The 17,331-nt window shown below is 36.5% G+C and overlaps 1 protein-coding gene across 1 annotated transcript; it reads left to right on the forward strand.

Annotated features, from left to right (window-relative positions):
* Window positions 1–7,739: 7,739 nt before the first annotated feature.
* On the forward strand, window positions 7,740–16,866 carry LOC139728828 (uncharacterized). Its single transcript, XM_071639763.1, has 8 exons — window positions 7,740–7,819; window positions 11,532–11,631; window positions 12,205–12,376; window positions 12,997–13,179; window positions 13,776–14,014; window positions 15,155–15,373; window positions 16,033–16,231; window positions 16,707–16,866. The coding sequence occupies exons 1-8, from the start codon at window positions 7,760–7,762 to the stop codon at window positions 16,864–16,866; spliced, it is 1,332 nt and encodes a 443-aa protein (XP_071495864.1). The 5' UTR covers window positions 7,740–7,759.
* The last annotated feature ends 465 nt before the right edge of the window (window positions 16,867–17,331 follow it).

The following is a 17,331-nucleotide window of genomic DNA, read 5'->3' on the forward strand; positions in this document are numbered from 1 at the left end:
ATTCCTTAAATGATGTACAATCATTAAATGCATTGATCACCTTCATTTCTCATGAAGTGTGAATTTAAAGTGGACCTCCAGGCAAGGAAAGACTTCTGTATCAATTGTAAAAATGCAAGATTGCGCAAAAGTTGTCCTTTTGTGGAGTCTGCAAGAATTTTTGAGATTTAAAAAGTTGTGATATATGTTTATGAGTGGTGTATCTGTCATGTAGAAAAAACGAAGTCCTTTGCCCGGCAGTACCCTCCATGTGTTTTGCCTATGAAGTGTGAGGTAAGTTTCGATAGGTTATACTTTTGACTGATGATTTGAGAAAACACAAGTGTTACGAAACAAGTGCTTCACATTCATCAAATGGTCTTAGATTATAAAGTGCATTAAACACATTTTAAAGTGTGGACCCAATTTGTGCATATGACTCATATTATGTGTGTGAAAGAGAGTGTGTACGTATGTGTCTATGTCTGTGTGTATGTGTGTTTTGTTTCAATCTCTTCTGTTTTAATTTGATGCTCTAATCAATTTTGAATGCACTTGACATATTTGATGGAGAAAGCCTACTAGGTTTTCTGAGGAAGTCCTTTTGTATTGTTTGCTTCCTATTGATGAATTGAAAGCTAGATATCAATCACTATAGTAGTTACAATGTAACAGTTCTCAGGAATGGCAATCACGCTGTGTCAAATTGTCACAGCGGGTCTAGTTTCAGCAAAAGGAGCTGCCTACATGACAGATTGTGGGGAAAAAATTAAAAACATCCATTGTCATTAATTGATTCTTCTCAATTATTATGAGTAAAAACTGCTCTGAAGTTTGTGCTTCATATCAGAAGACTGGTGTTTGGATCGCCCATTGGAAGTTTGCATCATGAGCACACACATGTGGACAGAAATCTCCATAGGGTTAGCATGATATATCTTCTCTATTATTATACAATTGTACTTTCACCTACCCACTCCCCCCCCAAAAAAAACAAAACAAAACAAAACAAAACAAAACAAAACAAAACAAAGGAACCAAGAGCAAAGCAAATTGAGGGTATCAATATACATGGTGTCATATTTTGAAATAATATTTTTTGTGTAATAAGTTTTTGATTACTCTTAAAGTCAAATCATGTAGGTGACTTTGCAAAATCAAAGATGTGAAAGTGAGGACGTAGTTATTAGACTTCTAGAGACAGTTATTATACCCGTTTAGCACCAGTGTTATGTGTCCATCAGCATGACACTGAAATCATGGTTTTCCCCAAGCAACTGATAGATTTTGTCAGTATGTTCATCAGTTATCAATTGTAAAATTTTTGACCTTATTCATGACTTGCCAGATGAAATTGTAGTGTTATTAGCAGTATTAGTAGAAGTAGTAGTTTTGATAATGATCATGATCATGATGTTGATAATAAATGATAAGAATAATCATGATTACAGTAGTGCTAATAATGAATAATGATGATAATAATAGTAATAATGATAATAATAATAATAACATTAATAATAATATCAATAATAACAATAATAATAATAATAATGATAATAATAATAATAATAATAATAATAATAATAATAATAATAATAATAATAATAATAACAGTAATAATGATATGTGGTATTTGATGGCAGAAATTTTGACAAATTGGATTCCATTCATCCTGCATGATTATTGAATTTGATGCCAAAGAATGGTTTCTATCTCTGTTTAGCCATTCACTAGTGTGGTCTGTCTCTTGTAAGACATCTGTGTGAGTCCGTTCTCTTTTGGATAAAGAGTAAGAATTCTTCAGGTTTCTGATCCAGCAAATGATTAAAATGATTTTTTACATTGGATATAAAACAACAGACAATCATGCGTCTTCAGCTGCACTTTTTTTAGTCCCAGATAGATGAGATATTTAAAGAGCCATGCATTTGGACGCTGAAATGTGCCATCACCTCTGCCAGATATGGTCATAATGTTTATATATATATATATATATATATATAGAGAGAGAGAGAGAGAGAGAGAGAGAGAGAGAGAGAGATAGATAAGATAGATAGATAGATAGGTAGATATGATAGTATATCACAGTTGGCTCTTTTGGCAGTGACTGTATCCAGGCACTCTGCAATTCACCCATGAAATCTACCTTGTCACACTTTTTTAGCGCGATTATTGTTTTTGATCCTGGCCTGTGATATGTTTATGACATCCGTGAATTAAATGACATTTTATGACATCCGTCAATTCCTGTCACATGTAGCTTGCATTTTATGTGGTGATTGACTATCAAGCGGTGTTCCCTACTGGATTTGTGAGTAGATTCTAAGTTTCTGTCACTGTTTTTTGTGTGTTAAAGTCAGGCCTCTACCATAATGTAGCTACTAGTCATTTGAAAGACAAACAATCACAGATTTGTCATACAATTTGCATCAGAGCAAAGCTTTTCATTTTCTCTACAACTTTGCTCATTACATGTCCAGGGTAACAAAAATCTATAAAAGTTACATAGATTTGCAAAACAGAATGCTTTGGGCCGAAAGCATGACTACGTTACTGTGTCAGAATAATGTGGCACACAGTGGGTTTACACCTTGATACAGAAAGAGTTAAAAGCTGCAGTTCGTGTAGAATTCACCTGCTAATTGAGGTTTATCTCATCAAAGTTGACACTTGGGCCACTGGGGAGACCATGATTGCACTAGGGAAATTTTCCAGCATTGGAAGAAGTGAAAATGCTCTTTCTAAAGAGTTCCTTGCAGTTTCCTTTATTTGTATTTATTTCTATTCATTTTTTTTTTTTTTTTAATTTGGGGGGGGGGGTGTTTTTTTGTGTTTTTTAACATGTATGATATGGTGCTTTATTTCATACTGGGCTGGCTACTTTGCATTTTTTTAACATAGGAGTAGATGTGTGTATATGTGTGTTGGGGGGGGGGGGGGAGTTGGAGTTGAGCTTGAGAAGGGATGGTTATAGATCCCTCCCTTCACCACCACTCCCCGCACAAAAATATTAATTATCAGAGAATGAGAACCCTAAGAATTATTTTGTGAGAACATTAGACCCAAGCATACTGATTACTTCATTTTGAGTGTCTGAATAAGAGTATCCTTTTTTTCTCTCTTTGAACATGAGTGCATTACACAGCAATATGGTAATGTAGAGAATGAAATGCCTTTTAATCATTATAATTAAAAATGGCTAAAGAGACCTATTTCAGGGGATAAGACAGAATCACCATGACCCTGTGTTGACAGTGTGTTTATCCGTCTGAATAAAAGAAAAAATACATATTTTGAAACATTAAGTACCTCATGCTTTGCTGTTATATCTTACTTATTCCTATGTTTTTTTTTCTTGTGCTTCTGTAATTGTATGAATAGCTGTGATAAGTGTACAGAAACTTGTGTATATGATATATAATATATATATATATATATATATATATATATATATATATATATATATATATATATATCATACTGTACATATATGCTTCAGCTTGACCACAATGGGGAAGCTTTTGAAAAGATGGAATGGAAAGTAATCTTTGCACAAGAAAATTTGTTTTCATTTCATTAAAGAAGTTAATTTGTTTTACCTTGTAATTTTCCCCAAAGCATATAAAACTGTACTTACTGTGGTATGGTCAGTATCATTTAGGAAGTGCTAGTTTCCCGTTGCCATGTCGTGTGTGGGAATCCCTTTTGTGTTTTAATCATATTCCAGGTACTTGTTTAAAAATGGGGGGAAAGAGGTATAGGACAAAATAGAGAAAATATATATTCATTTCATACATTCATATCATTCGATTCATCTTCAGTGAGGTCTGCTTATCATGTATAAATGCGTGCATAATATTCGTTGGAGGTTGCAGAATGCGAAAAGGACAAAAACAAAATGAAGAGATTAAAGTGAGAAAAACTGTGTTCTTCTTTTAGTAACCAGATAAAAATCGTTGGGAATCCTATGCAATGCATACTGTATGTGTGTGTGTGTGTGTGTGTTCATTGCATGCTTTATAGCTCTAAAAAACAGAAATATAGACAAAACAAAATAACTGAAAAAGAATCATATATTTACAGACAAAGCTTCACGACACCAAAAAAGGTCATTTAAGGATATTTAACGATTTGCTGACCAGAAGAACTGGAAGTGTCCCATGCAAAATATAATGGACTTTGGTAATCTGGCACAGAACAGGCGAATACAAGTTGAAGATATGTGCTAGAGGAACAAACTTTGTTCTTTCCTTATAATCCTAGAACTATTTTACTGATTTTTCTGTGGGTATAGTCAATACGTCCATTATCTGTCAATGTGTTTATTTGCAAATTTACGTATTCGTATATTCGTTAAAATTTTCATATATATATGTCAGTCTTTTAGTTTGACTATTCATTCATCAATTCTATTACTAATTCATGGACTTATTCCGGTACATTCGGACTAACACATGATAAAGATACGATAAAGTTACGGTTAAATGCGCTTTGTATGTGTGCAAACAGCTCATTGGATAATATAGAGAGTTCATACATTTAGTGTGAAAATGTTGCTCCGTGATGAAGTTCTAAAACTATACGCGCGTGCTTGGAAGAAATTTGAAATAAGTGAGACCGGATATTTGATATGATAAAGAACTCATTAAAATCAACCACTATACATGAAAACTTAAAACTTGAATGTAGCCAGTCATTAGCAAACTTCCCTCTGAAACAAACGGTTTTTTCCCCCACCCTACGGATAGTTCTGCTTGAACAGCTGCCATTACATATCCCACCAGGAGGATTACGCCGCTACCTCTGGATAAATTCCTTCATTCCGCCTTCCAAACTTATCCAAGACAGAAAATGTCCACTATGTGAACTGCTAAAAAGCAACTTTACCAACCCTTAGTGACGTCATGTGTGTCTCTACAGTACGAACATGCCTTTGATATCAAATCCCTATAGAATAGAATTGAATTGAATTGAATTTAGATATTGTTTTTTTTTTCTTTCTCTTTTTAAGTATGAGCGATGAAAATGAAAGATTCCATTCTCGTGACAGGATGTACACTTTCTCTTCTGTTTTAGCCACAGGATTACGTCAAAATTAAGACCTTGAGGTCGGGAAGTAAAATGCAAACTTTTTGACAACGTCCTGGCTCAGTTGCATGCAGTAATTGAGAGCACTCTCCTCTGATAGTACATAAAAGAATGAATTAATTAATCTAAAAAAAAACTCACAACAACCAAATCGCTAAGCCGTAAAGTGCTACGCTCGGACAAAATAAAATTTAGGCCACCCAATGCCATCCCGTAGCTAAAACCGCAGTAGGCCACCATGCATGGATATAACGGAAGCGGTGGGCTCTTCTGAAAGTATTTACATGTATATATAGTGATTATCTCGTTTTTATGCATGGACTATGCACATTCACCCTACATAATTCGCATCCTAACGTTGATCAGTTACTTCTAATATTCGCATGAGAGTGCCACCTGCGCACGGGTTTTCAAGCATACGGTTTTCCATTGAAAGGCATTTATATACCTCGTTGGCTTCAGGTTATAGGGGAAGACATTTTAGTTTTTAATTGGCAATCATCGGTCGTTTTCATGGGTAATGATTACACTATTCGACGTTGAAACCGGTTGAGTCTGTAATCATGTATTACCCGGTATTACGCTGTCTTTACACTGAGACCCGTGCAAATACTAGTTCACAAACCTACGACATGATAGAGTAGGAAAAAACAGATCAACATCTAAACCAGTTGCAGTAAAATCACTGCAAAGTCCGAAGTCTTTTTGCCTTTTCAAGTTTTCTGTCGATGTTTGTTTCGGTTTTCTTTTCTCTCTCTCTTCTTTGTCATGACCTTGTTGCTATCGCTAACCTTTGGAGCTTTTGGTGCTAAGGGGCGTAGGCGGTCGATTACAGTTCGCAAGTAAATAATCTAAGAATGCGCTGGGTGTATAATATACCGCCGTGAAACAGTCTGACAGCAAAATAAACATTGAAAACAAGTCACCCGACAGACCCGAACTGAAGACATGAAATGCAAATTGTCAAAAGAGATATATAGGACAGAGGGAGATACATTGTCGTTCTTTCTAACAAGAATGAGATGTCATGAAACTGCGTCAACAGTGCCTAACACTCCTATGCCACACTTGCCTAGTAATCTTGAGAGTGCTCCTACACGTATAAAAGTTATGAGTATCAAAGAGTTCATTTGATGAAACATGAGATACTGCCTATGGTACCAGTGTCAACTATGCAGATCCTTGGAGGCGGGTCTACCGGTTAATTGTTTTGCCTGCATGGTTGCTGGAATCGAAGAGCAAATCACGGGACACGCACTCTTATCATAAATTTCTCTCATTCCTTGGATTCTTGTGTGACCAGTTGCGCGAATATACTGCAGTTACGGTGCATAGTATGTCGTTGGTATACCTGAAAAAAAAAAAGAATATGAATAATATCTCGCCAACAAGGAAGTCAAAGTCAGGCGCGGGGAAAACCGTATAATCATAAACATGTGATGGAATTTCATCTCTAGTTGGCATAATTTCCATAGCTGCTCTTAGTATTCGTTTGTGGAGAGCCAGTTGTTATTTGTAGTACAATCTCAAGCGCGGTACTATGCATATACATGGCTGCTGGGAGTTCGAATGACCAAAGCGCTATTGAGGACTTATTCGAAGTTTCTTTGTTTGTTTGTCTTTGTGATCGACGTTGGCGAAGAACACTGCATTAGAAGGCAGGAATTTACGACTTTTGCACAAGGTGAGATTTTATTATTTTTGTTTCTGACTTGTATCAATAACAAAGAAAGATTGGTATTCATTTGGTACGACTTTCTTGTATCTGAATAGTCCACTTGGTATATTGACAAAAAGCAGAAGCGCCAAATTGTCGCCTTCGGTGTAGATTTATATCCTTGTTTATTGATTTCCATGCTTTGAAGCAGGGTCTAATTTACCTTTTTCTCACATTTACATACAATCAGACTGACTTCCAATTCATTGTCAGCAAAATTACATGTATTATAGGCATATAACTGTAATATCATTTACTTGCGAGGCCAATATTGATCTATGTGAGCTGCGAAATTCTCTTGTACGTGTTTCAAACATCTGTCAACGTTGAAAAAGTATTTTGAAGGACTACATTGCAACAACGCCAACAATAGCAACAAGAACCGTGTGCAGGAATGGCAGAAACATTAATGTTTACCTCTCATGTGCAATTAGACATGCCAATATTGTACAAAAAGAAGGCATAGTGGTCAGGTGGACTACTAGCTGCACTATTGATAAAAAGGTCAAGGATTCGAGCCCCGTTAGGATGTTTGAGCTCTCGAGCGAGATACTTCATCCCAACGTTTTTGTGTTATAATATCGTTTTAAAGGATTGTGAACAGAAACGTGATGGGGGGGGGGGGTGGAGAGGCGCAAAGGAATTTAAAAAAACAACTATCATTGTTTTATGATGATGACATTATATGATGATAGCACAATATTTGTGACAATGATAACACTGATGTTGATAATGATGATGGTGACGATGATAATAACATCAATAACGATAATAATGTGATTACTATTGATTATGCCTGTCATCATCACAACATGGCTATTACGGAATAAAATGTACTGCACCCAAAAAGTAATTATAGTGATATGAGTGTCAAAATTATATTCACCCGAATAATTTCTGGTGGCCTCATTTGATTCTACCATTCTTAATCTTCTGTATGTAGTCCAATAAATGTCCCGTCTTTCTCCGTCGAGTATGGACCGCGATGACGTCAAACTCGTCCAGGATGTCAACGTCAACTACGCAGCTGCCACCGTAAGTGTGATTGTGTTTGTACACTGCAAAAAGTCCGGTGTTAAATAGTGAACACCGAGCTGGTGTTAAATTTTCGGTGCTCATTTATGGTGTTAAATTAACACCTCCGGGTGTCATTTCCAAATATAAAACTGTTTTTTGAAGAGTTTCTTAGTAACTGCACTTCTTGTTGATTTTTAATCTAAGCAAGACGATCAAGAATTTTACATTAAAATACTAGATTTTTGAAAAAATGTGAAAATAAATTTACACCACAGTAACACCAGCTGGTGTGGTCTCTTATTGAAGCTGGACGGGTGTTAAACCATTGATATTAACACCAACAAATATCAAATCAACACCATGTGGTGTCATTTTTTAATTAACACCAGTACAGTGTCAAAATAACACCAGGTACAGTGTCAAATTAACACCACGAAGTGTCAGGTGAACACTTTTCAACACCATCACAGTGCATTTTCTACACCTGTGGGTGTGGTCCTCTATTGAAGTTTGATCGGTGTTAGATTAAACACCCATGGTGTTAAATCTAACACCGATGTTTTTACAGTGTAAATTATATAATTATCTATCTGTTTCGCATGAGATACGTATTATAAATCATAGTTCAAGTTCAAGTTGATTTATTTCACTTCCAACAAACAAATAAGAAATACAAGGAAACGCTCATATACACAGACGTCGTGAAATCAGTACCACAATGCGATGAACAGAATAACATTGTAAGAAAAATATAGGTAAATTATCAACAGAGATACAAATAACTGTTACGTCACTGTGGTAAATGCATAAACGATATTGCTGGAAGTGGAGGGGACTGCTAAAAAGCAGTAATAATTATCATAATGATAATTATTATAATATATACGTGTTCGTATATAATGTAATGCAAAATGCTTGATTGCTAAAATTACAACAGCTGATGTAACTTCTCTTGCTGTTACAACGTGTGCCATGATATCTGATATCCTAAACGCCATTATTATCATACTGATGCTACGATTGATAAATCTTTAAATAGATTTAAGTAACAAAAACGATGGCGAAAATACCAGATAATTCTAATAATCGTGCACACCCATATCACGGGGATACGATTTTAAAAAAGGCCTATAAAAGTAACATTGCTGGTTCTGATCTGATCTGATCTGATCTGATTGGATTGGATTGGATTTGGTTTGATTTGATGTTATTTATTCACAATGTACGTATATACACACATTGTACATAGTTTTTACATGGAATGTGTCATATACATTTTGTGTGGCTCGTCATAAGCTTTGAAAAGCTTGACTGAGATCTCCAGTAGATATAACTTATAGACCTATACATACGCATAATTATGTACAGAAACATTACACAAACAAAAATGTATTATGCACGTTCAATGGATTCATAGATAAAGATATGATAGAAGGAGAGGAGAATAAGAAGAATGATACTCTACATCATGGTGGTTGAAGGTAGGTCCTATACAAAAATTGATAATTCTGGTAACATGGAAAGACTAGTTACTGTAGTACGTGATGTAAAGTAAACGTGTGAACACGGGGTGCAGACAAGAACCATGCAACTGGTATTACTGCAAAAACATATTTGAAAAGAAGGGCATTGTTTACTTGTCTTCTATAAAAGTACGTTTACTTTGTTCGGTACCGTCATATTTCATGCAAAAGAGAATTCCAGATGTCAGGACCAGCATGTCGTATGGATCCGTGGGCAAGGGCAGTTCTTGAATTTTCTATAGGTGCACATTTGTATAGAGGTTCTGGTTGGATAGCTCTGAATAGCGGAACATGATTAACAGTTTGATGGGGAGTTCGTGGGAATGGAATCTGTACATAAACACAGCATTTTGGAGTCAATGAATGTTGCTGCACAATAAAAAAAAAAACGGGTTTGCATGAAACATGTAGTCCGAATTCGTACAAATACGGACAGTTTTTTTTTTTCTGAAGGATCGAGAAGCAGTGAGTTGTGTTTAGTGTTGATTTGATGTTGAATTGAATTGATTTGTTTCCGCATTCAATCAGATACAAATTGAATACAAATTTATTTCAAAACCACAAAGACAAAGAATAGCAAGTGCAGTGAAATAATAACGATAACAGTACACAACTAGGTACACATAAGCAATTGCATTGAGCAGTATACTTACACAGAAACATAAAATAAAATATACAGTATTTTTCAGTAAATAACAGAGATAATTGAATGCAGGAGACCGCCATCGTAAGCGATTAAGCTTGAAATGGATGGGGCCTCATAGTGTTCTGACAAGCCCACAGTATATTACGGTAAGAAATATAAGGCAGTATGATAGAATTATAAATGGTAAATAACGTACAGCGCGGAATGTATAATCTATGATCTAAGCTTGTACAATATTCCGACTCCGCGTGATACAGAAGTCACAACGTCAGCAATATGCAGATTCCAGTTCAACTTGTTCAAGTTCAAGTTCAAGTTCAAGTTCAAGTTTATTTAACCAATTCATTAAACATTTGACATTTTACAAAAGGATACAGCATTAAGAATAATGAATGGTTGTCATCTATAGTAACGCCTAAAAACTTCATACTTTCTTTCTGTTCAATTTTCATACAATCAATACTGATATCAAAATGAACGCAACTGTTTATTGTTTATTGACTTTTAAACTGTATAAAATTTGTCTTTTCTGTATACATTTAATGATAACTCATTGCTACTGAACCAATAGGAGACTTTGGGTAATCCTGCATTCATAGTCTCAATGAAAAGCTCAAGATATGGTCAAAAAGAAATACATTGGTGTCGTCGGCAAAAAAAAAAAAAAAATGATATGGGAGAAGAATAACAGATATCATTAATGTATACAAGACATAACAAGGGCCCCAGAATTAAACTTGAGGAACCCCACATTTTGATCTGTAATACATCAGAGTGAAGTTTATTGTAAACAGTATATTGTGTTCGGTCACAATTAATAGTTCTAAAAGCACAGAAGAGGTCTCGTATACCACAAACATTCACCTTTTCTAATAAAATATCATGATCAGTGTCAATGATATGACAAGTTCTACTGAGGTCCGTGATACTCCGAGCATAATATCTTATCAAAAACCGTACAATCTGTTATATACAATTCTTTCAAAATCTTTTGACAAGCCAGAAAGAATAGATATAGGACGGTTATTGCTTACAAGGTAGGCATTTTCTTTCTTATGTATGGGTATAACTTTGCCAAGTTTCATTTTACTTGGAATAACGCAAGTATTTAGTTATAAATTTAAAAGCTATTTTGTATCAAAAAAGTACAGTCTGTTATAAACAATTCTTTCAGGTACTTTTGAAAAGCTAGAAAGAACAGATTTAGGACAGTAATTGCTTACAAGGGAGGTTTCTTCTTTCTTGAGTATGGGTATAACTCTGGCAAGTTTCACTTTACTTGGAATAACACCAGTACTAAGTGATATATTAACAGTGCATGTGAGTAAGCGGGACGATGCTGATGATGATGACGACGACGACGACGACGACGATGATGATTATGATGACGAAGATGATGATGATGATGATGATGATAATGAGGATGATCCTATAATGACACGCAGATGATAATGCTGAATATACCGATGATAACTATCAATTTAATGGTGACTGCTGGTAACTGTACTGATGATGATGGTACCTGACAGGCCTATGTTGTGTCTACTTGGTTCCTCTTCAGACAGCTAGAGGGTTGGGCGTACTCACCACGGGTATCTTCATCGTGGGTGAGATGGCAGGCACGGGTGTCCTCGCTCTACCCAGGGCCATAGTTGATGCAGGTAGGCCAACTGTGTGTCTCCTCTTCGACTTTTAATCAGCATTCATACAATTTGTATGTGCTGCACCACTAATTTTGTGTGTGGCATCATTTCCATACCTGTTTCCCGTTCATTCGATCGTCATCATACCGTATATACTCGAGAAGATAGAGCATGGAGAAAGAAAGCAGTTTATTGTCATCTCGACATAAAGACTTGATAGTACATTATTCAAGCGATTAAATATGAATTAATATCTTATACTTTTGATTGGAAATCATATAATCATTGTAATTTTCATATTTCAAAACAGTTTGTAAACCGCTGACATACTGTACATGTGCTAATCATTAACATGTTTTAATGTGTAAGTATAGCATATAAACTTAGTGTATACTGTATGGTGTAACAATTAGACATGCTTATTACTTTGTGTGCATATATATCATGATGTATGTATATAGGCCTACCAGATGATTATATCACGTGTATATATCTGTATGAATATGATATATGATGATATGATGACATTATCATTATTATATCATATTTTCATATGTATATTTTCATGTTCTCCTCTACCACCTTGCACAGGATGGTTTGGACTGCCGCTGATAATAGTAGGGGCCTTCATGTCAGGATACACTGGTATCATCTTAGGCCGCTGCTGGACCATAGTGAAAGAGAGATTCCCGGAGAAGTACGGGGGACACACCCGGTACCCGTACCCTGCGATTGGATCTGAAGCTTTCGGAAAACTTGGCAGGTATATGAAACGACATGGTAAAATCATTATTTAGTTCCAACTGCCTCATAGATATTCAAATCCACAAATCCAGTTTAATCTAGGGGGCAAGATATAAACGAGAAATACATCGAGAATGGAATCAACCAAGTTAATAATTGATTAATCTAAGGTGTGCTTTTCGCCCTTGTTTTTCTCATAACCTATATTATAGACATGACGTCAGATGACGACAATGATAGTATCCATGTGCTCAGTTACGGGATACGACATTTCCGGTAAAAACAACCGACGGGAACTTGTCCCCGAACATTCAATTCCTCGTGGGTAAATTAGATGACATTTTGAAATCTAAGTCGACAAAGTAGATCGAGGCACGCAAAACAGATCTGTAACTTGAAATTCTGAATTTACCTGTAAATACTCCTCCACACAACAGCGAATATGAGTGGACAGTAAAATTTACTGTTGACAGATTATGTAAACATTTCCGGAAAGTCTTGTTTAAAAAAAAAGGGCAAGAAGCAAAAATATCAAAGAACTTTACTAAACATTATAGGGTCAAGGGGTCCAGTCGTGTTTGGGTATATATTCATCATAAACTTGTCGAGAATTGGTATGTTTGTGGCCGTGCTCTGCAGTTACTCGGTACGGTTCTGTGTGAACGCCACGCTGTTCGGGGTAAGCACCGTGTTCTTGTTGCTGGCTGCTGACAACATGCAGACGTTGGTCCACAGCTCCAAGCTGGTTTTCTGCGTGTGGTTACCTATCATCGCTGTCTGTCTCGTCCCCCTCACCTGGCTGGGAACGCCTAAGGACTTCTGGTGAGATGCCTCGACCCCTACCCACACCTACTTGCCTACTGTAGCCCAAGAAACAAAACCAACTAGTTTATGAGTGAAAACAACAACAACAAACAAATAAAGAGAAATAAACAAAATGGGATCCATGAAACTGTCCACAGAGCAATCGACAGAGGTACCTCAGTCCTAATTGGAATACAAGTAGTCCGCTAAAGCGGTAGGCCTATAACCTTGTTTAAGATTTATTGTTTAAGATTTATTACAGTCTGATTTTTATGGTCAGTATTGTCTTCGGGCAATTTTTTTTTCAATAGGGTCCAATTTTCCTCTCTTTTCTTTCTGTTTGAAACAACAAACAATGACATGACCTTTGACAATGCTCTGATCTCAATCTTCATCTCCGAAAGAGACATATGATTCATTTTCGAAATGGTTTATACCACTTTAGAGATGAAATATAGAGACAAACTTCTCATGTATCATATATAAAATTATTTGTGTGTCTGTGAGAACGTTTATTTGTCTTATTGCATGCATAGGCCTATACTTGTATGCAGAAACCCAATATGTATATTTATATAATCTGTCTCGCCAACACCGTTCTTTTTCCTTTTTAGGCCAGTAGCTATTGGTGCCATGGGAGCGACCAGTATTGCCTGTCTTCTCATGTTCATTCAAATTCTCATGGATATCCCAGAGGAGCCTCCGAGCCACACGTCGCCCTCTTTCGTCTCGTTCTTTATAGCTTTCGGCACCATCATTTTCGCATTCGGCGGTCATGCTGCCTTTCCAACGATCCAACACGACATGAACGACCCGAGACAGTTCCCTAAGAGCGTCTTCTTAGCGTATGGAAGTAAGTAGATATCATACAGTCTTGATTAGTCAAATGCGGAGAATACCACTCTGTTGTATTAGTGGTGTTGCTTGTTGACGTAATTACTACCAAGCTCAAATAATAATGTTTCCACGATTACAGACCTTAGTGTTTACTCCGCATGATGATGATGATAATCATCATCTTCATCATCGCCATCATCATCATCATCATCATCAATATTGATATGGTTTGTGATGCACCAAACCCCCTCCGTGGAGTGCTCTATAGACGCAAGAGATAGAAGGTTAAAAAAAGTATAGAAACTACACAAAATATAGATGATAAAAAAGAGACATTAAACGAGTGCGTTTTTATTACCTAAAAGACATTAAAAAAGACTGAAGGTAAGCTATTCCATAAGGTGGGAAGGGTATGGGCAATAGGATGCCCCATGATGTTGTGAATTTCGGAATTACAAGAAGGCCAGTGTTGGATGAGCGCAGAGATCTAACAGGAGTGTAAGTATGATCTGAATCAATATCATACTGCGCTCATCATCATCACTTAAATTATCTAAATGTAGAACAATTGTTATTGTTTCCTTAGCTCTTACAATGCTGGAATATACGAAAATTGGAGGGTATCATTTACATGTCATAAATCACACAACAAGCTTGAATATTCATATTTATGAAATTCTTCCGTCTAGTTCTTCCGTCGAATTGATCAGTGTTGAAGTATTAGCCATGACAAAAACACCGATCAATTCAGCGCTTTATTTACGTTGATGCAGGGCAATTTGTTAATCAGTTGCAACAAAAAGAATTTCATGAATTTGAATAATAGTATTACGTAGAACCCGCAGCAAACTGCAAAGATTAAAACCTCGGTGGTCCGTGGTCTAGTGGATAAGACACCTGTTCGGAGATCAGGAAGTCGTAGGCTCGAATTCTGCCCGTGTATCGGTACGCCTATATGATTTTTCTTTTTTTTTTTTTTTTTTGGTCATGGCTACTACTAAAACACTGATCAATTCAATGCTTATTTACATCAATAAAGGGCAATTTGTAAATCAGTTGCAAACTTGAATATATCTTTCAGTTGAACTGGAACCTAAAACGTATCTCATTCTCAAAGCCATTAATCATTTTGTGTCAATGTTGATTCGACCCGCAGTTATCGTATTGATGTACTTCCCGATCGCTGCTGCCGGTTATTTCGTGTACGGAGACGCCTTCCTCGACCAAAACACCGACAACATCCTCGACGTCATCACACCCGGTGGTATTCAGAAGACCGTCATCACCATGATCATGCTGCATCTCGTTCTCGGCTTCGTCATCGTCATCAACCCTCTGTGTCAAGAACTTGAGGAAGCGCTCGGCATCCCCCTCCGTGAGTCGACATTCTCTCTATAATTCATCCCAATATTTGAAGATAGAGGTTTATTCTATACCAGCCCAAGTTAAGTCTACTCCTTTGCACCTATTTGGTTATGTTTTTAAACGAATGTTCCAGCAGCTAGTTCTTACGACCAGCGTGATGTATATAAATATGTTTCTTATACCGCAGAAGAAAGAGCCGCAAAAAGTTTTCTTTCGTTATATCGAAATTTCGTTGTCACCGAACAAATAAACAATAAAGAACATAAAGCTGATAATGTTGGAACCTAACTTTTTATTTTGTTGTAGCCGGAATTTCGTTCTAACCGTGTTCGTTTTAACGGGAGCGCACTGTAGAACAAATTAAGAGAAGGAAATCACCTTGATTCAATGAAATAATTGTCTTTACATGATTCTATCCTGTCTCCTCTTCGCTAAGCAGACAGTTGAAATGAACTGCGATGAAAAGCATTCGGGATAATCATTTCACTATTTCTATTTGAAATTAATTTACGTCATTAACGAGGAAAATCGCTTAAACAAGTTCCAGTGTCTGAATGGTGTATTGTCTCATATTCTATTCATACAGATAGATTCAATTAGTCCTCAGGCTTAGGGCGAAAGCTGTCATCAGTAAAGATCAAAATAAGTCTAATGATAATTCTCCCTCAGATTTCAGCTGGAAGAGAGCTGTGCTGCGTACAATGGTAGTAGGCCTTGTTCTCTTCACCGGAGAAACTATTCCACATTTTGGCGCCATCTTGTCGCTAGTGGGCGGATCTACCGTTACCTTCCTGACGTTCGTCTTTCCGTCATTATTTTATCTTCGGCTGAACGCTGTCGAGAACCCATCTGGGAGGTGGGAAAAGAGGTAGGCATACATTTCAATGTTGATAATAAGCGCAAATCAACAACATACATACACACAACTATTGAGCTATCTATTGAGCACGGAAACAATAATTACAATAGCACAACCCTTACAAAGATGACCATCCCTACAAAAGTAATAATGCTCACCCCCCCCCCCCCACACACACACACACACATCCCTACCTACGCACTTGCATGGACACACGTTCAGGCCGATGAGATTGAATCGAATTTATCGATACATTAAATGAACTCGACTCAACATTAGCAGCGTGAACGTGTGTCCGTGTGTGAGTGCGTAGGTAGGAATGTCTGTGAGTCTGTGTGATTGTTAGTAAGTACTTATATGCCTGCATGTGGTAATCTTTGAACAAATAATATCACTATTTTGATCATTTTCACAATATCTAAAAAGTACTTAATATCACAGTGTACCTTTGTTTGATATATGTGTTATATTATTTTCTTTACAGAAACCTCGGTCTCCACCACAAAATCATTCATGCTGAGATAATCCTGGTGGGCGTGGTCGGAGGTGTGGCTTCGACATTTTCTGTCATTTACTCCATGGCGCAGGGAGGCTCTCAGTTCACCGTACCTTGTTACGTCAACGCTACTGCAGCACATCTCTGAAGTGCCACTTAGCTAACATCCTAACCATATATATATATATATATATATATATATATATATATATATATATTTGTTTGTCTTTCAGGCGAAACAGCAAATTGGTCAGCAATTTCAAAACGCTGCAAAATATATGAATGAAAACAGCTTATATTTTTGTTGATGGAATGAGATTGAAATAATCATTTTGAATCGTTCATAGTTTCTTCTCTGAAACACGATGTGAGACATTATCATCTACAAATGAGATAGGAAAATGATAAGCATGGCATTTTGTAGATGCCTGTTTTGAGCATTTGCTGTGTTCTTGCCTGCTCTGAGCAAAAGAGAGATGACACTTTACTTTGTTCGATATCATGTTCGATATCATGGAATTGTTTTAAGGTAGAATAAGGGGAGCCACATGACAAAAAGACTATCAAAGTGCATTTATGCCGCTACTCATTTTCCACGAAAGTCAAAAATGGA

The sequence above is a fragment of the Diadema antillarum genome, unplaced genomic scaffold (assembly GCF_040938485.1).
Source record: "Diadema antillarum isolate AM-2024a unplaced genomic scaffold, OU_Dant_1.0 seq00000203_RagTag, whole genome shotgun sequence".
NCBI lineage: Eukaryota > Metazoa > Echinodermata > Echinoidea > Diadematoida > Diadematidae > Diadema > Diadema antillarum.